The sequence below is a fragment of the Copidosoma floridanum genome, unplaced genomic scaffold (genome assembly GCF_036245765.1).
Source record: "Copidosoma floridanum isolate Cflo_tuat_1 unplaced genomic scaffold, Cflo_Japanese_pri ptg000020l, whole genome shotgun sequence".
In the NCBI taxonomy this organism is placed as follows: domain Eukaryota; kingdom Metazoa; phylum Arthropoda; class Insecta; order Hymenoptera; family Encyrtidae; genus Copidosoma; species Copidosoma floridanum.
In genome coordinates this window covers 22,628,440-22,651,250 of record NW_028321897.1, presented here as the reverse complement: position 1 = coordinate 22,651,250, position 22,811 = coordinate 22,628,440, and the positions used below count along the sequence as shown (strand labels likewise).

The window sequence follows — 22,811 nt, the reverse complement described above, 5'->3', positions numbered from 1 at the left end:
TGCTCACATATTACAGATTTTCTGGGGTAACATGCGACATTCTGAGGATCACTCAAGTATCGCATATACTACAAGGTAAAGCGCGATACGTCTTTGATTTGTTAGCTTGTAGATTGTCTAAAATAATGCACGAAACGCTTAAGATTTTCAAGATTCTGGAAGGTGAAACTCAATGCTCCAAGTAAAAAAATTTGTTAATTAAACCTCAAAAATGTAAAGAAAAATCATTTGAAAGCGGCTCGCCCATTGATTTTACTAAATTTTCACCACGTAATATACAGTTAATGCTTATTTTAAAAGGCTGTCACATTTTACTAAAGAAAATCATCGACATGCATTAATAAAATAAATACAATAGCATCATAGCGGTATAGCAAATACAGCAAAACTGCAGAGGTGATTTGAAACGCCAAGTCACCATACAGGAGTAGTATTAAAATAATTTGGTTTTTTAGTATAAATTTTTAATTATAGACAAGATCAATATTCATGTAACACAAGGCCTAACTATGAATAAAAACTAATAGACTTAAATTTGATTATTATTGCTAACGTAACAAAATTATTTCAGTAAAATCCAATTTGTGTCTCCAAAGTGGTTGATTCCTCGTTAATTTTCTACGGCACCATGAGGTTCCTCGTCAAATTTGACCTACTGCGAAGATCTTTCAGAATGATTTTACTTTAAGAAAATATTATAAGGGTGAAAACTTAAAGTGGTAAATACTCTATATACATTTTTATTTAATGTGGTCCTATAATTTTATCACAATGAATATTCAAAAGAATATAAATTTAATAAATTATTTTGAAACATTTTTAATATTTTGGCCCAACATTGCAATACACTTGCTAAGCCTTTATAATGCTACACAATGATTTCACGTCATATATATAATATATACACCAAATATATTAACGAAACTTTAAAAAAAAAATTTAATTCAACGTTACGGCTTTCAGCATATCTCCACATGGAACTCGGCTTTATAATATAAGCCCTATAACATATCTAGTACTTTCGTGTCGATAAATAGTTATTTGTGGTATTCTCAAATTAATAACCAACTTTTGATACTGTTTAAAAAAATACGCTGTTTGAATTCTCTTGAAAACGTGTAAATTAAAAAAAAATTTTTTGAGATTATTTTAATATTTTTTCTAAATTTGTTTAAGAAATTTTTAGTGTAAAAGGAATTTTTAACACATATGTATAAAATTGTTCCTATTTCTATGTGCTTCTTTAATTCAAAGAAACAGTAATAGATACGTGCTCCAGAAGCCGATATTTTTTAAACCAGACCAGATTCGAAGTGCTCATACGCGTTTTATAATATAAGTTTAATAAATTACTTTGTTACTTTTTTAATATTTTGGCCCAACATTGTAACATACTTGTAAAACCTTTATAATACTACACAATAATTTCACGTCATGTATACGATACGGAAAATATTTTTGTAGTGGGAAGTACGTAAACAATTATTTCGAGCAGTCTACTTGTGTTGCGGCTGTGGCAATCCCCTAAACCAGTAACATTACATGGTAAAGAAGAGTAAGAAAGGAGTTTACAATATGCAATAGCAAAGTATGTACATTAACAAGTGTATTTTTGTATAAGATTATTATATTAAACAATTATTTTATTATTTTACATTTATTCAAATCTTGAGCAACCAAATACTTGGCTCATTAGTGTTTTAGTTGAATTTCTTGTAGTTTCTTAGCAAGTATCTTTAAAAGTGGACAAAAATACATCCAAATCATATTCATCGTCGTACTGATTTGGTTCCCACAGTTCAGGTAAACTTTCTAAAAGGGAGCGCTTGATGCTCGATGATCCACTTACTTTTGTTTTATACTCATCTTCTCCAGTATGATTAGTACTTAGCTCTTTTTCTTGACTTAATGTAAATAAATCTAATAGCTGAAATTAGTTTTAATTGTGTTACTATGTGATACATTGTATTTAAGTATTTAAATAAGAAAATTAAACTTCAAAAATAAATTTTTAGCGATATATATCGTACAACATATGTACAATCTTGTTTCATAGTTCTATTTAAGACTAATCAAAACAGTATGCTCCGTAGTTTGAGTCGATTTAAGAAAAAAAGTGCCCTTAGGTTTGAGAATTCTATTTTATTAGGTACTTTTCACGATTGTCTTATGAGTATGACTGTGTGATGTCAAGATTTGAGACTATTATTGTATAGAAAATTGGTTAGCATTAGCGTAGAAGCGAGTTTCAAAGACTAGTATAAGCTAAAATTTATGGACAAGATTACAAAATAAAATAAAAAATGTAGTCTCTTAAACATAGGCGTTGCTAAAAGAAAAATTGTTGATACCTACTCTTTAAGACTTTAACTATTTGTGTTACAGCAAAATTGAAAAAAAATTTTTTTTTTTTTCAGCGAAATCGTATAAACTTGATTTTGAGCCAAGAGCACCCGTAAAAGTCTGCTCTGGAGCTGTAATTTCTATTTGTGTGATATTTTTTCAACGTAAATAAAAAAATTATATGTGATGCCAGACAACTTCCAAAGCGAGACATAGTGTAGCCGTTTAGATGAGGTGCCAATGACGTGAGAAACTTCTCAGTACAAAAGCTTGAAAATCAATTTTTTGAGAGTCATGCAGTTGTCAGCTTAAAAATTGTAAGTCTAAAGAAAAAGTAAGATTAAGTTAGTTAAGTCTGGAACTGAGTATTAAATTTATATATTAAACATTGTTATCGATAGTACTTTAGATAAAAATCATATTGAAATTCACGTTTATTAGTGGTTAGCATGCTAGCCTCCTAGTCAGAGAAACTCAAGGGATCGTAGGTTTGAATTCTGTCAAAAAATAACAGATTTTTTTTCCAGGCTTTATCTATGACATACATACCAAGGATGTCACAAAACCAATTTTTAACTATTAAAAATAAATAGTAGATTCTAATGGTTGCGCTTTGACCTCCAGGGGCTTCCTTTTCAAGGAAAACGAATGTCTGACCCACTTATAACGGAGAATTTCGTTCACAAAGTGTAAAACTGAAATTTCTCCCCTCTACAAAAGAAGGAGAGGCATTGTACCAAGTGGGAAAAAACCGAGGTGATGAACGAGCGAAAATCAGCTTAGAGCAGCAGTTCCAGCAAGGCGTTGATAGCGAATGGTAGGCTCGTACGCTGTAGTGCAATGTCCTTCTGTAACCCCAAACGAACGTATTTATGTCGCATGAAACTTGCTTTATACATCATTGTAAGAGATAGGTTCCTCTTGTAATATTTTAAGATAGGTAAAATTTAATAAACAACAAATTTAACTTTACTTTTGGAGTACTTTTCTCTCATGTTTGCTTTTGGTACTTATATATACATATAAATAAAATAGAGATGACTTTTGGGCTCGTACCCTGAATTTCGTTTTTCCATCCATTTGAATCATACCTTTCCTTTACTCCTCTTCGCAAAAATCATATTGGTCACGATCTTGTGATTAGGATAACCACCATTGAATCAACGAAAAGATAACAGAGAAAACAAATCTCCGTGAAAAGGAATCAACTTGAGGAACACAAGATAAAAACACCTTTCATAGGCACCCAAAAACCTTTCCGAAATCGTTCACACGAAAGCACTAGCGATGCTGACACCAAGAGCATTTTTACCGTGTCCTTATTCCTTCCTAATTCTCTCCAGGAGAGTTAGAAAATATATAAATCATTCATAGTATTACTTATTGTCCGTGTTTGATGCAGCCTCAATAAATTTTACTCATTTAATCTTATATTGTAATGAAATAATATAAACACTTTAAATTTTAATTAATACACACCAAATTCAAATGTCTCACATGCTACCTGAATACGCAGGCATAGATTTATATTTCGGTAAAGTAGCAGCAAGGTCAATGCCATTTTATTTCTAAGAAACTCGTGAACAAGGTGAGTTATTAAACTGAGTCAATAAGAAAATATATACATACTTAAGGTATACAAAGTATACAAAATATACAAGGTATACAAGGTATACAAAGGCCTTAAATCAGCTATAGAAGCTTATATCTGGCGCTCGACAAGCGGGACTCGTAAAACACATTTATAAACGTGTTTTTACGATAGCAACCTATTACAAGATAATTAATTTTTCAATAAAATGTCGAAAAATAAAAAGCCGTTTGATATTTTCAGCAAGTGAGAGAAAAATTTGGAAAACGAACCATTAGATATAGTAAAATGAATAAAGTGGTGATAGGAAAAGCCGTGGCGGAAGAATTACAACTAATATCGCAAAATCAGGAAGGCATTGATTATAATATAAAAATTCTTGCTCGAGATGAACCGATAGGATTAACCCAAGAATTAAGAAAGGCAAAAAAAGAATGGAAAATCAATTGACACTCTTAAAAACAGTACACGGGAGTTAAACGTTAATTACACTACTCAAGAAAAAAACATAAAATCTCGAAAAATCGAAAACAAAGCATTACAAAAAAAATTAAGAATCCTTGAACACGAATCACCTACTACAGACCTAGAATTACGAACACGTGTATCGCAGATAGAAGAGAATATGATTCAAACACACGATTTCAAAAAATTACATGAACAATTACTAAATACAATGGATGAATTATCAAAAGATACTGACGTACTAAATGATGCATTACAAAATGAAATTATTAAAATAAACGAGAAAATCCGAAACAATAGAAATCATACTAGCCCTAAAGTTCCGGTGGTATTTCCTAAACATAAAGGCTTAGATTATGAATGACCAATAAAATTTCGAAAAGAAATTAATAGTTATCAAAAGTTATATAGTATTGAAGATCGTGAGATTTTAATTTGCATTAATCAATGTTTGGAAAATAACGCCCATGAGTCGTGGTATTTACATCAGTCGGAAAAAAGTACATATAAAGGATTCAAAAAATGTTTCAAAGAAATATATAAGAATGAAAATGTACAAGGTGCAGTAAAACAAAAAATTGATTTTGGTCAATATATTAACGGTGGTAAGTTACGACAGGTAGATAATGCAACTCACACTATGGGATTTGCATGTAATGTAGGAATTACGAATATTGATTGGGAATTAATTGACAATTTAAAAAATAATTATGATAAAGATATACGTCGAGCACTTGTATGTCAAAATGTTAATACTTGTAAAATACTTTCAAAAATCTTGGCTGAGTTCGATGAAGAAGATAAAAAACAAAAAAATTTTGAAACACCGGTAAAATTTAGTGTCCAAAATTACCTAGAAAATAATGTTAAAAATCATCGTTACAATTCAAATCATCAACTGAACTAGCCAAACTCCCAATAATTTACCAATCCCCAAGCAAATTATACACAAACTACTCAAGCAGAGTATAATAAACAATACCGGATAAATATTGTTCAGGAAGATTCTGTATTTGAACAATCACGCTCATCAGCCCAAATATCTCTTATACCTTAACGTAATTGAAACCCACGAACACGAACCCAACGCATCGATACTCATGTACACAGTTAACAAACTTATATACCTAATAAGAATATAATCTTTGAATGAGAACAAAAACCCAATAATAATCAATGTGTTAGTAATGCTGACGTAAATAAAAAGATTTCAACCAACGATATTAACAATATGCAGCAGCAACAATACAACGACGAAATGTTAAAAAGTTTATTATAGAATGATAAAAGTTCGGGAAACGAATCGGAGTTTCACCTAGATGCTGGCGACTAGCTTTATATTTACTAAGTACACTCGAACATTAACTTGTCATCACAACGTCGAAAATAAAATAATGATTACAACTTTGAAAAAGTAAAAAAAAATTGCATGTATTTTTAATTTACGTTCCAAAAATATTTACAAAATAAAAATTGAAACATTACATAAGCTTAGTGTTGTTAAGAAAAATAAAAACCCTAATGATAAATTTAATTTTTGGAGATCCAACAAAATATTTACTATTCGATATTTATCCAGAAAGCGCCATGTACGCTGATATTAAATGCCCAAAAATAAAAATAAAAATAAAGGGAGTCAAGATCAGAGCGCTTGTTGACACAGCAAATAAAATAACATGCGTGTCACAAAACTTTTGTGATGGAAAACTCTGAAGCTTCAAACTATACAAAACATTACCCGGTACGGGAAAAATTATTAAAGGAGCAGCAGGCATGAAATCTACAAAATTGAAATAACAAATATAAGCTAATACGGAAACTGGGAGCTTGGATTTTGATTTGATTTATCTTGTAGTATCTTAATTCGTAGTACCGTATATTTTAGGGCACGATGCACGAAAACAAATAAAAATAGTTATAACTCTTACGATGATCAACTCAAACTGTCAAAAAATTATAAAGAACAAATAATTGAATATTATTTGAGGAAATATAAACCTTCCGAATATTCTGAATATTCTACATTAATAATATCCGAGTATAATGAAAACAATGATGAGGTACACTGGGTCAGGTAATATGCCTTTTCGAATGATCAATATAGTCTTCGTAATGGCTCCACAAAGAAGGGAGGAGGGATACAAAAACCGTGCTGACAAATTTATATGATTTGAGTTCTAGTTCCAATGAACAATATGAACATCAGAATGGAGAAGAGCCCACAGATGACTTTTAAACCTCAAAGAAGAGAGGATAAATAAAAAATTAAAAGAATATTCGCATTTAAACTATGAATAATCAAAACATTTACAAAACCTTATCCTTGATTATAAATCAATATTTGAAAATAAGCCGGGCTTTAACGTATCCTATACATATAAATTACAAATAAAAGATGATTTGCCATTATTTACAAAACCTTACCCAGTACTTTTTCCATATAGGAATGAAGTAAATATTAAAATTTCAAGAATGTTGGAAATGAGTATGATTCGTAAATCGATGAGCCCCTACATTAATCCGTTCAGAATTGTAATAAAGAAAGATAAAACAGTTTAATTATGTCAAGATACTAGAGAATGAAACAAATGCTTATTGAATTATTATGAAACTCCTCCTGGGAAAGCAGAACTATTCCCGCGTTGCAGGGATGCAAATTGTATCTCTAGATTGGACTTTCGAAGCAGTTATTGGCAAATCCCTTTACATGAAGACAGTAAAAAATTTACTGCCTTCAAATTCAATGATCATGTATATGAATTTAACGTCACACCATTTGGGATAAAAATCAGTGGTGCCGCTTTAATTCGCGGATTACACGAAATATTTTATGACTTGGAGAATTTTATTATTACTTTCGTAGATGATATAGCTGTTACCTCCTCACCATTTGATAAACATATTGATTATTAAAGAAAACTATTTGAAAGGATTGAAAATCACAATTTAAGGTTAAATTTCAAAAAATCCAATTTCGCACAAAAAAAAGTAAAATTTCTTGGACACATTTTATCATCACAGGGAATCAAACCTGATCCTGATAAAATTACAGCAATAAAAAATTTTTTACCTCCAAAAAATTTAAAACAATTGCAAGCATTTCTTGAAATTCCTAATTCTTATTCAAAATTTGTAAGAAATTACTTAAGTTATACGGTACCACTACTGGATTTACTAAGAAAAGAAAAAAACTTTTAATGGGACGAAACATATTAAAGTGCATTTGAAGAAATGAAAGATATCTTTAATGAGAATATTATCTTGAAATTTGCAAACCTCAGTAAACCATTTATTTTACACACGGATGCAAGTGATACGGCGATTGCCGCCGTCTTATCACAAAACAATAATAAAGATCAAGAACAAATTATTACTTTTGTTAGTCAAACATTACATGGCAGTGAACTCAATTATTCAACTACTGAAAAAGAAATGCTCACAATCGTTTGGGGGGTCAAAAAACTACGCACGTATCTGTTTGGGGCACGTAAAATATATACTTAAAAACCGATCACAAATCTCTTTCTTTTTTACAAAATTGTAAATTCGGAAATTCAAGATAACAACGATGGAACTTAGCGTTGAAGAACTATAACATTATACCTAAACTTATTTCGGGTAAAGATAATAATGTAGCAGATTTTCCAAGCAGGCCAGACGAAGTAATTAATAAATAGAAAAAAGAAATTATTATAGTACCAATTAAATCTATTACACCATCTAAAGAGTTAAAACCAATAATAGCTAACTTTGAAATGTTTTAGAACAATGACGAAAGATGTAATAAAGTTTATAAGCAACTTTAACATATTTATATGCCCATAATAAATTAATATAAAATAAATAATAAATAATTTACAAAACATTTCAAAGCACTCTAAAATTGATTATCCCAAAAAATAATTTACGATTAATACTTACGAAAACACATACAATTTACGGTCACATCGGTAGTAAAAAAAAAAAAAAGATAGTAATGGAAACCTTCTAGTACTTAAATTTACGAAATGAATGTACTAAAATTATAAAAACATGTGATTTATACCAGAGAACGAAATGTTCAACACAAAGATACAATGATTTCTTATAACCAATTAAACCTTCAACACCTCACGAAATTTTTCTGTTGATTTCTACGGTCTCTTTCCATCATCAACAAGGGGCATCAAATACCGATTCAGTACGATCGATTTATTTTTGAAATTCTTAGTCTTTAACCCTTTAAAAAGGCAACTATGGCTACCAGAATAAGTAAGATTTTTAACGACTATATACCGGAATATGTATCTCCACAAAAAATTACAAGCAATCACGGCATTCAATTCACAATAAATGAATAAATTAAAACATGAAGCGAAAATGAAGTTAAAGCAATATTCTCATCTATCCGATATCCCGAATCGAACTCGATAGAACGAGTACATAGTGAAATCAGAAGATTCATGAGAGCATTTTGCTCAAATAAACACAAAGCATGTGTACGATGCATAAACTATATCCAGGAAATAATCAACTTCACAGACCACGATACCACAGAAATGACTCCATTGGAATCACATTGCAATATTTAACCCAAACAATATTGAAAAAATTGGCTCACGGCATGTAAGCAAAAAAAAAATCGCATATAGAGATAAAATTATATGTACATGAATAAGAATGAATAACAAATTGAATAAGCGCGCTGAAAAATATGATGCAAACAAGAAACATTTTTTACTTAACGTAAACGGTAAAGTGCTATTAAGGGAATTATATTTCTCTAACCAAAAAAAAAGCGTCATATCTAAATTGATGCATTTGTATGAAGAGCCATATGCGATTGACGAAAAAATTAGATTAGACATACACGTTTTGAAAAATTTTAAACATAGTGAAATAAGAGGAAAATTCAATTTTAACAATCTAAAACCGTGTTTTGGAATACTTAACAATCATAATAATAATTACCATAATAATAATAATAATAACAATAATTATTATTATAATAATAGTGATAATAATAATAATAGTAATAATAATAATGATAATAATAGTAATAATAATAATGATAATAGTAATAATAATATTAATAGTATCAATAATAACACACATAAACACACACACACACACATATACATATATAATTTAATTACCACAAGTGTATACTCAGTGGAACTCTGATCTGTCCTGGACCCTATTTGGGAACTATGGCGTGAGGTACTGTTCAATAATAGGGTCCAGGACAGATCAGAGTTCCACTGAGTGTACGTCAAATCATAATTTTTCTTTTATGTATGAACAATAATCAATGCTAAGCGATAGTTCTCTACGTACTAATAAAGAACAATTATGCAGACCTATAAGCTTAAGTTGAATCGTAAGCATGGACACAGTTATTGTGAGTATAGCTTGTATAAATAATGTAGACAAGAATTCATAAGACTATAATCCCTAATAGTATACAACAACGCGTCTATATGTACAGGATACTGAAACCGATAAATATTTACATGTATGTGATCCAAAAGGATTATTATAATTGTCGGTACATACGTGAATACACGCTTTATTACAGTGGATACACTAAAATAGCTTAATACGTACAGTGTATAGGTATTAAGACTTCAATACTCTTCATACAATTACGCCCAAAAGTAATACCGATTTGAATTATATCAATGAAGCGTTACGAAGTGAACATAGACAAGTTCCCAATAAACGAGTAACGGATCGTGCCACTCAAACGTCTGAATCTTATAAAGAAATACCCAAGAAGCCACGTCAACACAAGATAAAAACTCCTTTCATCGGCACCCAAAAACCTTTTCGAAATCGTTTACGAGAAAGCACTAGCATTGCTGACACCATGAGCAGTCTTACCGTGTCCTTTTTCCTTCCTAATTATCTCCAGGAGAGTTATAAACCATATTGATCATTCATAGTGTTACTTATGCTTCGTGTTTGATGCAGCCTAAATAAATTTTTCTTATTTAATCTGATATTGTGATAAAATAATATAAACACTCCAAATTTCAATTACCACACACCAAATTTAAATGTCTCACATGCTACGTGCATACGCAGACATAGATCCATATTTCGGTAAAGTAGCAACAAGGTCAAGGCCGTTTCAATTATAAGAAATTCGTGTACAAGGTGAGTCATTAAACAGAGTCAATAAGAAAATAAATACATACTCAAGGTATACAAAGGCCTTGAATAACCTACAAAAGGTTATAAACTATACGGTAAAATCTCTATTAATTGTTACAAGGTTAATGTAGAAAGTAGCATAGTTTAGTAAAAGCAATATTTTTATTAATTTCAATAACAGCTAGAGTGCGATTAAGACAATCACTGTGCCATGTAAGTAGTACCTAGTAGGATAGATGACTAAGTTATCTGAGAGATATTTTGCAAAGAAACGGAAAAGAAGGGTAACAAGGGGAAAAACAATTATGTTAAAGGTAAAAAATTAAGAATGCGTAAAAATTCTGAAAATACATACAAGTACATGGAATTTAAATAAAATACTCAGCTACTTACAGGCATTTATATATTGTGACTTTAATTTAATGTATAATCATAACTTTTTTTTTTTTTTTTTACATAAGTTAAAAAACTCGCTTTCAATTTACAGTATTACGTATCATCATGAGAAAGAAAATTTTAAACCCAGTAAATTATTCAAGTTTCGAAAAAAACATCTTTTATCGAAATTTTTTACAGTTTTTGTATTGTAACCATCTTCTATCAGTAGCCAGAATTCTTTGTCATCTTTTATGTCACATGAACCCTACCCTATAATTCTTTATATTCTGATAGTAAGGCACATAGATTACTTTTGAATAGTTTGACTTCTAGTGATTGAAATAGAAATTAAAACAACTTTTTTCACTCTTTCACACTCTTGCCAATACAAAACCGCATGGTTTAATAGGCAGACGAGATCTAGATTACTTCCTTTGTTCGAGAGCAAATTGTCTGCTAGCAGTTCCCTAAAACTGGAATCTCTAGTCTATTTCTTAATACAGTTTCTTACATTTCTACCTGTAACCCAGTGTAAAATGGTTCGGAATTAGCTTGATGTCATTAAGTTATATATTTGAATCATTTCACAATAATATTACAAACAATATGGTAAGGTTGCACCAACTCAATTTGTGTGAAAATTTTGAGGAAATCCAAAGACTTTTAAATTTTTCAAACATGATATGTTTTTTGGCATGGTTCGACAAATATTTCAATACTTAGAACTAACTTGCAGAAAAACTCCTACAGAAAGTGTTTTTTTCATTATTCGATCAACTACGAGATGGAATTGATAAAAAATTTTGGAAATTTAAATATTCTAATTACAAAATAAGATAAAACGGCAAAACAACATACTTGTACTTCAACGTTCTGGGGAAAATGCTAGAAATTGTTTGTTTTGGATATAAATGTACGAATATATAGTTCAAGCTAAGTTTAACTAACACACCAAATTTTATCAAGATCGATTAAATGGTTTTTTTGAAATTCATTATGCAATTAACAAAAATGTAAAAAAAATTTAATTCAGCGTTACGGCTTTCAGCCTATTTTCACATGGAACTTGACTCTACAATGTAAGCCCTGAAACATATTTAGTACTTTTGTATCATTAAACAGTTAAACGTTCTATTTTTTTTCATTCTCAAATTACTAACCAATCTTAAATACTGTTTCGGAAAAATACGCTGTTTGAATTCTCTTGAAAACGTGTAAATTAAAGAAAAAACTTTTGACATTTTTAAAAAAATTTTTCTAAATTTGTTTAAATAATGTTAAGTGCAAAAGAAATTTTTATCGCATATTAATCCTGTTGTTCCTACTTTAGTAAACTACTCTAATTAAAAGAAATAGCAATAGCTACGTGCTCTAGAAGCCGAGATTTTTTAAACTAGACCAAATTCGAAGTGCTCATACGCGTTTTTGGCGTGGAGCACCCGTTCCCACATAAGATTAAGTGAAACTGTCAATGCATGAGTTTCACTACTTTTTGTAGTATACAATATAACTAGTGGATATTGCGCATGAGCACCACAAGAAAGGTATGTATAGAAAAATATGTGTAAATACGAACTTTAAAGATCGGTAACTTTGTTAGCAATAAAAATATTTGAGCTCGCAAACAGTTAAATTGTTTTTTATTGTTATACCCCAAGTTGATACGAATTATATCATACCTAAAAGCTATCCGTTCATCAAGACGTTTTGTGAATATAAAGCAAGCTTATATGATAAGAGGAGCTCCTACGTCATTTATATGCGTGTATGTAATAGCTTTAAGGTGAATGTTTAATAATATGCTGACATATGGTACAACCAACCTTTTTGTGAGAATGCACGTATGTATTGAAACCGTATTATATGTATGATTAAAAAAATCGTATTGTATGTATAAATGAATAATTTACTTACGCATTGATTGTCCGCTTCTAAAAGCACCGATTTTAAAATTTGTAATTAACACACTATTTCATTATATTCAAAATTAATTGTAAAATCCGCAGAAGGATCAATTTCGAAATTTGTAAACTTACTGTCACAATTGAACTTATATTTGGCATTCTTATATTGCTGATGCGAGCTTTTATCATCAATGATCCAAAAATTCAATCGCACTTGTCAGAAAAATGCGATTGGTACTGTTGTATTGTTATTTACTAATATGTAAAATCATAACACGTAACATCATCGTGCAACTGTCAACGCAGTCTGCAAGAACATTGTTCATTGATTGACCTAATTTAACCAAAGGCCTTTTTTACTCACTCTGATGCTATAAGAACTCACCATCAAGAGGAAAATTTGCTCTTTTTACGTCTGTCACCTGTCCTCTCAAGTTTTAGTCTACTTTTGACTTCCACAACTCGCGAGTACCTTATACACGTAAGGCATAACGTGTTGACTAAAGCAACTTGGGTACAGTTCGAGAGTATCAGTTACATCAGACTACACTAAGGAGCGAGGTATAATGAAAGAGGCCCACTGAAAGTAGTTCCGGCGATTGCAGAGAAGGCAGAAACCGCAACCTCTTATAGGCTACTAACTCATTCGTGTAGCATAAGTAATCACTGGGAATTACTGCACGAAGCATTAGGGAACTCCGAAGCAGCAGTAACAACAGTCAGTGATAGATTTAAATTTTTCATCAGTAATATAATTAACATCAAAATCTGCGAAGTAATCTGAATGGACTGTATCTAAAAGAACACCTGTTTTAAGTTGTTTTAATTAAAGAATTTAAAATTAACACTGATTCAATCATCCATATTATTTAAATAATTATTTTGACTTGACTAAAAAGAACATATAAAGCTCATGAGCTGAATCCTAAGAGACCCACGAATAACATTAAAATAAAACATTTAAGACCATACTTTAAACAAGTCCGGTCATACCGTAATAGTCATCTCTATGCACATGTGCAATTCGGTAGAATCGTTGCTTAAATTTTATCTAATTATATTCGAGTACCATACAAGCTGCTGCCTTGTTATCACACTTTTAGTTACCATGAGTGTCCTCTACCTCGTTGCTCACTTGAGTATTTGCTTCTACTTCTATTTCTCGACAATCCTTGCTGCACATCACTTCTACAAAACTGTTGGCACCTACCCTTCTGTGCTCAACCTCCATAACCAGCATTGTTCAAATTCAGGTAATCTTTTTTGAAATGTCCGATTTAACCACAGCTGTAACAGCATTTTCTTGTTGTTTTTTGCAACCTTTCAACTTTGACATAAAAGCATTCACTTCTACATTTACAGTCGCACTTTCACTTTAGTTCTTAGTTTCCTTTAATCTCATTATATGGATCATGTTACTGACTACTTAATCTTCTTCTTTGAAAGTGTCTATTAAATCACCAATATAACTGTACAATTCAGATTATATCCGAAACAAATAATGCAACTCTCCTATTCTTCTTTATTTAGCATCTGCAGCTTTTAACTTATTTATGATTTTCGAATTCACTAAAAATTACTGATCATTTCTGGTAATCTTTTAATCTAATTCTTTTTCATTTTTTACGACTTAGTATCTGCCATGCAGTTGATTCCTTTAGATACACTTCTTCAAACTCTTTTATAATCTTGAATCCCGTGTCCAAATCAGATAGAAATTCTGTCTATACTAAACAGCACTAAACATGTAATTAATGGCTTTTAAATCCATTGATGCCCAGTCATTTTTCTTCTCCATCGATAGTTTCTCTTGTTCTACTACTGTTGCACATTTTTTTAATTTTTAAAACAGCGTTATTCTTTTTATCCAGTGAACATAATCTTGACCATCAAAAACAGGTATAGAATATTCCACCATCTTAAAATCACTTGTTTGATTTGAACTTTTATTATTCGCGGTCACTTGATCATCATCTTTTGAATTTTAAAATTTAACAGCACACTTAAATAATAACGGTCTACTTTAAAAAAAATTCTTTCCTTATTTTCTAGTACCAGATTGACACTTTCATTACATGGCACTATGCTCTGATACTATGTTCATATGGTGAGGTCTTGTTTCATGGATTGAGAGAAATAAGCGAATATAGACAATAAACTGTAAATTCAATTTAGTGAAGATGAAGGAACTTTATAAACAGAAAGAGAGCCAAGCTAGCTAAACTCGTATATGCACAGTCTCATGCTTCGACCGACGAAAGAGATCTAGGTTCTGCCCTTTGTTTGAGCATTAGGCGTCTGCTCGCAGCTTCCTAGACATTGCATCACTTATCTATTTTTTTCTTTAATTGACATAGACTACAAATACATGTGCATTAGGGTAGCTTTGCCCTCTTTCGCACTCCACGCGCCTACGCTTCACAACTCTTACTTAAGATAATAATTAAATATATAAAATAATAGCGTATTCAACACTTCAACTAAATGTATTGCTAAATGCTTTTTAAATTTATTTAAATTTATTTTAACAGATCAAATTTAGTTGAGTTTAAAATAGTATACACAATGCTTACAATGTGCATTAATAAAAATATATTCGTCAGACTTTTTTTTTTTAATTTTGTAAGATCCACCTCAGAGATTTCAATGAAAAATTAGAGATGTACTATTTGGTCTACAAATCGTGGTATTTCATCAAAAACAAGCATAAATTAATATGTATTCATCACACTTATCATATTTTAAGTGCCTGTGATCTAACCCAGATATCTCAAGGAAAGCACTAAGTAATGTACCATTGAATTTACGAATCATGATAATTTAATTTAGTTAACCATGTGTACTTCAGAAAATTGTTTTGCTTATATTTTGGGGGATTACAAATGTCCAACTTATTCATTGTTTCAGATTTTAATACGATCATTGCACTGCGTTAAGCTGCTATTACATTATTTTTCAAACAATTTTTGAATTTTTTTTAGTAGAAAATGCAATTTTTGAGTTTCTCAATTAATATATTTTAATCATTTATAATCAATGTTTATAATTTTTTACTATGAGTTTTATTATTCAGGTTTATTACTTGATTTGACCGTGATTTCTACTAAAATTTGGTTTAATGATAATATTTTAACAATGCCTGTAATATCATGTGAAACTCACTTTTTACTTAAAACATCTAAAGTTAAATGATCAATATTATAAATTTAACTCTATTACTGTCAAAAATAAATTGCTTTGTTTTCTTCTTCCAGTATATTTGCATAAAATGTTGCAAAGCCAAACAAATCATTAGACAACTGAATCAACTGTCTGAATCATTTTCTTCGTGCAACAAAAATTAATTTTATTTTTTTTAGCCCACTCAACTGATGCCTAATTAGATCATGTATGCATGGTAAAATAAAGAAAAAAAATTAATTAGAATTTATAATAATTAAATACGCATGGATTAAAAATTTTTTTATTACTGTTACACACACGCGCGCGCGCGCACACACACGCACACACATACACACACATCAACTTAATTCAAATTATTCGTACGTTTTTAAATAGTATTTGTTTTTTCGAATACTAACAGCAAAAAAAAATTTAAGCAACTACTTTTGGTACATGACACACGTTTCAAGTTGTACAAACAGATACAAACAATGGAAAGGAGCATGTAAATTGTCAATAAACAATTTATTACCTTGTTGACAATTGAAATACATATTAAATCAGCTTATTTTCAATTCTCAGCAACTTGTACTTTTATAAGATTATATTTTTGGGAACCAATCGGTGATAGAAGGAGGGACGATGGAGCTATATGATAATAATAAAAATTATGTTGATCGTATTGACGATAATGGTGACGATAATAAGTTTTGTATTGGTGATGAGTATAATAACGGCTATACCTATTAATATTACACATAAAAAAGATATCATTGAATCAATTAATAAATAAACACATCTCTTAATAAATCAGTAAACAATCTCTAGCTTTATTGTAACTTTCAAAGAATACAGCTGATAGCTGTTTTCACGGCATGAATATTGTCTTAAGCTTGACATACACGTTTCAGCTTTACTTTGATAAAACTTCAGTAGAACTTAGCAACAAATTGTTGACCTGTTCATAAACTATTAAAAAGCACTCACTTAATTTTAAATTCTGAAAATATTCAAACAAAAATCGATTTGTCATTGTTACATTATTATATTTCTCTCTACATTTCCACATCTAGGTGTTTGTCATAATTTTAGTGCCTTGGGAATCTTGTTCTTCTTACTGTTAGCTAAACTATCCTTTTTTCTACGTCTTATCAATTTTCTTTCATTCACCAGACTATTAATATTATTGACACCTCTTCGCTCTTGTATTAATCTCTTAACTTAATTTAAGCAATGCTTTGCAATAATCTTAGACGCAAACACTTGTGTCATGTAATAAAATTTGGGCACTTGCTTTTTATATACATTACTAAGAATTGAAAATCAACATATTAAAGCCGTAACATTAATAGGTATGGTACATACTTTACGAATCATTGAATTTTCACGATTCTTTTTGTAATGTGATCGTATATTACGTACAAAGCAAATATTATTGTGTGTCATGAACATTCATGGCTAAGATCATTTACACAACTATATTTGAAAGTCCGTAGAACGGTCAAGCAAAGAATATGGTTTAAATAACTTTACAAATGATTACACGAAAAAAAAATTAGTCATTATACTATCTTTTTATCGTATGTGGAGGACATACTTATACTGTGAGCTCTCTAGAACAGGAGAGGAGATAGGTAAATTAACTACTCCTAGCTGAGGCTAAAGACCAACTGTTTATTAAATTTAAACTTACAAGCCAAGAGGCGATATCACACAGATGTTTATGTAAACACATACATAGACGTTTGTAACGCTATACTTATTCCATAAAAGTATATATATATATATATATATATATATATATATATATATATATATATATATATATATATATATATATATATATATATATATATATATAATCGATGAGTAACTACGAAACGGTTCACAAGTGTCTTTCAACGGGTTGATTTTCCTATTATATTATTTTCTATCTAGCCTGGTTTTTTTTAAGTATTACTGTGCACATTATTGTCTATCTCCCACCAACGTCTTATACCATCATAATTTCTCTTATGTTCTCCTTTCTTTGCGAGCTTTATCAAGCAACTTCTTGGAGAGATTTTACTGACAACTTTTGCTATCGACATTTTTGGATGATCTTTGCGAACACTCTTTGCAACTACCACGTCTCCTGATTTAAAACTACACATTGCTTTTAATTATTTTTCTACTATTAGAGCTTAGTAATTGCAATGCCGTTTACAACTTACGATTATATCATAATCTAGCTGGTGATCCGTTAGAAGTTACATGTTTTATTGTTCTATACGTCAATAAAAATGTATGCATTGCATTTTGTACGGTAACCACTGGCGTAAATAATACCCCCGCCTGAGGAGGCGCACGCCTGTCAAGGGCGTAAGGAGGCGCACTCTCATCTAGGCTTTACGCCTTCCAGGAGCTCTCCAAGAAAAGTTTTATTTTATTTCCATATAAGATTCAAGAAAAAAAATTCTAAGAAGTTTTAATTCTCAAATTCTTAAGAAATTTAAATGAGCTGGCCTCAATTGAGCCAAATTCGTTTGCATTAGCCTTATACCTTATTTCAATAAATAATCTAAATTTTAAGTTTTTTTGTAGCGAAATAATTAGATTAGTTTTTAAAACGGTTGACAATTTCAATTTAAATAAAAGTTCTACATTCTAGTGACATCTCCGCAAAAGTGGAGATGCTTATTTTAAATAATTCTATGCGTGAAATTGTCATGGTATTAATAAAATAAATATAAACATTAGTTGTAATGTTTACCGTTCATTTACAGTAAATAAGTTCAATAATAGTATAGTTACGGTTTGTATTAACAAAAATCTGGTCACCTTATGACGGCCAAACTCGTACTCGAAATCCATCTCGGTTATGGAAGATCGGAATCAAATCCCGGTAAATGTTAGGTATAAGTGTGCATTGATCTTTAACTCCCCATGCAACTATGAGAGACTGAAAGAGCTCCATTTCAATAACGTATTGATATTTTATATTAGTGTTCGTTTACATGTTATGTGAAACAAGAAAATATACGTCTTTGTAAAAGAGTAAGCTTAGTTGGTAAGAAATTCAAATTTTTTGAAGTCACATAATCATGGATGACGCAGGGCATGCATGTAACCTACGCATCAGCTCACCTTGTTCATAGTTTTTATGTTACCTTAGACAACCAATTTATTTTTCAAAGTCAACGAAAAGTTTTTATTACTAAGAAATTAAAAAATCATTGAGTGCACTTTTCAGGTAAAAAAATTTTGAAAAAATGGTGTAAGTATTGACGTCATGTAATAAGCTGGATGCTTTTGTTATGATTTTAGACAGTTGATGCGTGGAGAAAAAAGTAGTAGGATCTAAAAGCTTTTGCTAGCAACGAAAATCCTCTAATAATTATTGACAATCACGAAATTTTACTTACATTATGTGTTGATATTAAGAGTAGATTACAGTTATTTTTACAGAATATGTGAAATTTATCCAGAGTTTAAAATGCTCACGCAGCTGTTTAGGGTTACGTAGGTTAGAGGAGAAAGTGGAATAAATATATACTGCACTACTGCAGTTCTCTAAGATATTTCATATTACACTGTAAATAATTGAAATTCTGAGCAAAAAATAACTGAATCGTTCACATCCGGACGACCCATACGGATATATAGTTTTAGCAAGCTACAAAATATTAAATGCAGGTAACTAACTCAAATAAACTATACATCTGAAATGCGAGGCCTCGTGTTACTGTTACCGGTAGAGTGACGTCAACCTAACCTAACTAATGCTCACTTATCTGGTCAGCCGGCTTGCCTGCTGAGCTGTTATTATCCTGCGGAAAGCCAGTAGAATCTCCGAGCAAGAGAGAAATCTTCTTTATTTTTGATGATCTCATGTATCATAAGTAAAGAAGTTGTTATGCTTAATGTACTTTGTGATTGTTTGAATTAATTTATTTTGGCATTGGCAACTACAGCAGGCTATTTTCAAAGTTTATTTTAACATTATATTACCCCTTATAAATATACAGTGTCTAACCGTCTCTTTTCCAAATTATTTATCAGAAAAGATCACTTGTTCATATAAAAATTAATATAATTTGGAGTATTTGTATGCCTTGAATTTCCATTGACGAAAGAACTTTTATATATTGATGATTTAATTTTTTTGGCAGGCAGAATAACATTGCTAGTGACTCCAGATTTTTTCATGCTAATTAATAATGTCAAATCCAGCTTAAACCCGTCCAAGTGGTGCTGAGTATCGGAAGAGAAAAGCAGAGGTAGAAAATCGAAAGCAAAAGTTACCAAAAATTACGCAATTTCTTGTTGAAAATGCGGCATGTGCAAACAACCGTAATGCAACCGTTAACCAACTGGATGAAAATGTTAACGAAAACAATATAGCAGCAGAGAACGACTGTTAAAAAACAGATGAAGCTGAGCCAGCTTTTCAAATACTCGGACAAGAATCAAAAATTGATGAAAAATCAGATAATAGCTCCAACAACACGACTCATCTAGTTGCTCTGCCATTAAAATTACTTGACACTGATCTTGGAATGTTTTTAAACTCTATTGTGGACGAAAGTCCTTTTTCAAAAAATGAAAATAATAGGTCATTTAGTTTTGAATATTATCATACAAAAGCAGTTTGGGGAATAAAAATTGAAAAAGGCTGGCTTTGCTATTCTAAAATCTTAAACAGTGTTTATTGCGAGCCATGTTGGCTGTTTGCAGATAAAAACAATCAATATCATCATAACGCTTGGAGTTCTGGAAAAATTAACAATTAGCAAGGCTTGAGTAAGAAAATTAAAGATCACGTAAAGTCAAATGTCAATTTAAATGCCAGTTTATTATACAGTAAATTCATAAATAATAACAGACCCCTTGATAATCTACTAAACAAACGAACTGAATCATGGAAAGAGGTATTAATAATAATTATGGATGTTATTATAACCTTAGCAAAATGTAATATCCCGCTCAGAGGGCATCGAGAAAATATGAAGATATAGACAGTACATCTGGTAATTTTTTTAAAATAGTGAAGTTGTTGTCTCGAGATAATCCGTTATTTAAAAGTCATTTAAATTACTTAGATAGTAAAATAAAGCGTTTAAGCCCTGAAACTTAAAATGAATTAATAACAATAAGTGCAGATTTCACTGTAAATAAAATTGTAATAGCTATAAACGCCTCGCCATTTTTTAGTTCTGGATGATTCTGATTCTGGATACAACTCAAGATGTATCAAAAGTTAATCAGTTATCGATTTTTGTAAGATACCTGAAAATTTTACCAACTGAAGAATTAAGTGTTAAAGAAAGTTTTTTAGGTTTTATAGAAATTTAAGATCAAGGTGCCAAAAATCTGACAAACGAAGTGATAAATTTTTTAGATAAAATGAAATTTACTTAACAAAATGTCGAGGACAAGGCTATGATGGCGCAAGTGTCATGAGCGAAAAATACAGTGGTATTCAAGCCAGAATTAAAGAAAAGTAAAAAAATGCTGAGTACGTGCATTGTTGTAATCACAACTTAAACTTGATTTTAAACGACTAGGTAGAGGATATCACAGAGTTAAAAACTTTTTATGCCACGGTGAGTGAGGCTTATAAATTTTTTTTTTTCGAATTTACCGAGATGGAAGAAATTAAAGGATGCTGGGATCATTAATCAAAAAGGAATTATACCAAATTCTTTGAAAAAATTATGCCCAACTCGTTGATCATCTAGATCTGACACGATATTAGCATTGGAAAATAATTTTGCTTGTTTGCTCAACAGCCTCACAATAATTATACTAGTCTCTAAGAAAAAGAAAGAAATCGACGATGCCAAGTCGTTACAGAATAAAATCGGCAATTTTGACTTTAAAATTTTTCTGCTTTTCCAATTCAAAGTTCTGAAGCACATCAATCACGTTGCCAAGCTTTTGGAGCACAAAGATATTAAATTAGATGAAGCGGTGATTTATCTTGAAAATGCACTGAAAAATTTGAAGGATTTGCGACGGAAGAATTTGAAGAATTTTTCAACGAAGCAAAAGTCATTGCATGAACATGGCAAATAGATCTAGTTATGAAAGAAAAGAGAAATCGAAGAATCAAAAGATTTCACGAAGAATTGGCCATTAATTTCAGGTTTTCCAGCTGAATAGAAAAGTTTAAAATTAATATTTATTATAAATCATTAGATATAATGATTGTTAAGTTGCAAGAAAGATTCAGTAGTATGAATACTATTAATTCGTTTTTCAACTTTCTAACTTCCTATGCTGTTTTGAATAAAACTGACGAGGAACTGATGACGGCTGCAAGAAGATTAACAAAAAAATATAATGCTGATATATCTGAAGGTATAACTAGTGAGATTATCAATTTTAAAAATATTGTCAAAAAAGACATAAAAGAGCAGACAATGAGTAAAATTAAAGATATGGCAAAATATTTATATGTTGATCATTACATACTGGCAAGTAGTTTACCGAACATATGTACTGCATACGTATTATACTTGACTTTGCCAGTGACAACAGCTGAAAGATCATTTTCTTTATTAAAGTTAATTAAGAACTATTAAAGAAGTACCATAACCCAGCTTCGGCTAGTCGGTTTGAGCATTCTGTGCATAGAGCATGAAATTGCAGAAACTGCAAACTTAGTAGAGATCATTGATGAATTTTTAAGAAGGCGACATAGAAGAGGTTTGCACCCTCCAGAAGCAAGACTTTAAAATTAAAATACATGTTACCAGAACATTCTCTTATTAATAAAATAAAGAAATTGACTATCTTGTACTTATTAGTTGTGTTTATATTATTACAAATTCTGTAATCCTACAGGACAT

The 22,811-nt window shown here is 30.5% G+C and overlaps 1 protein-coding gene across 3 annotated transcripts in view; it reads right to left on the bottom strand.

The window, feature by feature from the left end:
* Positions 1-1,689: 1,689 nt before the first annotated feature.
* Positions 1,690-22,811, bottom strand: part of Hel89B (histone acetyltransferase 1) — a 779,777-nt gene continuing 758,655 nt past the window's right edge. For all 3 annotated transcript variants that reach the window (XM_089593764.1, XM_089593765.1, XM_089593766.1), the window contains one exon: positions 1,690-1,927. In XM_089593764.1, coding sequence (XP_089449890.1) covers positions 1,724-1,927 — 204 coding nt within the window. In that variant the 3' untranslated portion in view covers positions 1,690-1,723. The remainder of the gene's footprint in view (positions 1,928-22,811) is intronic.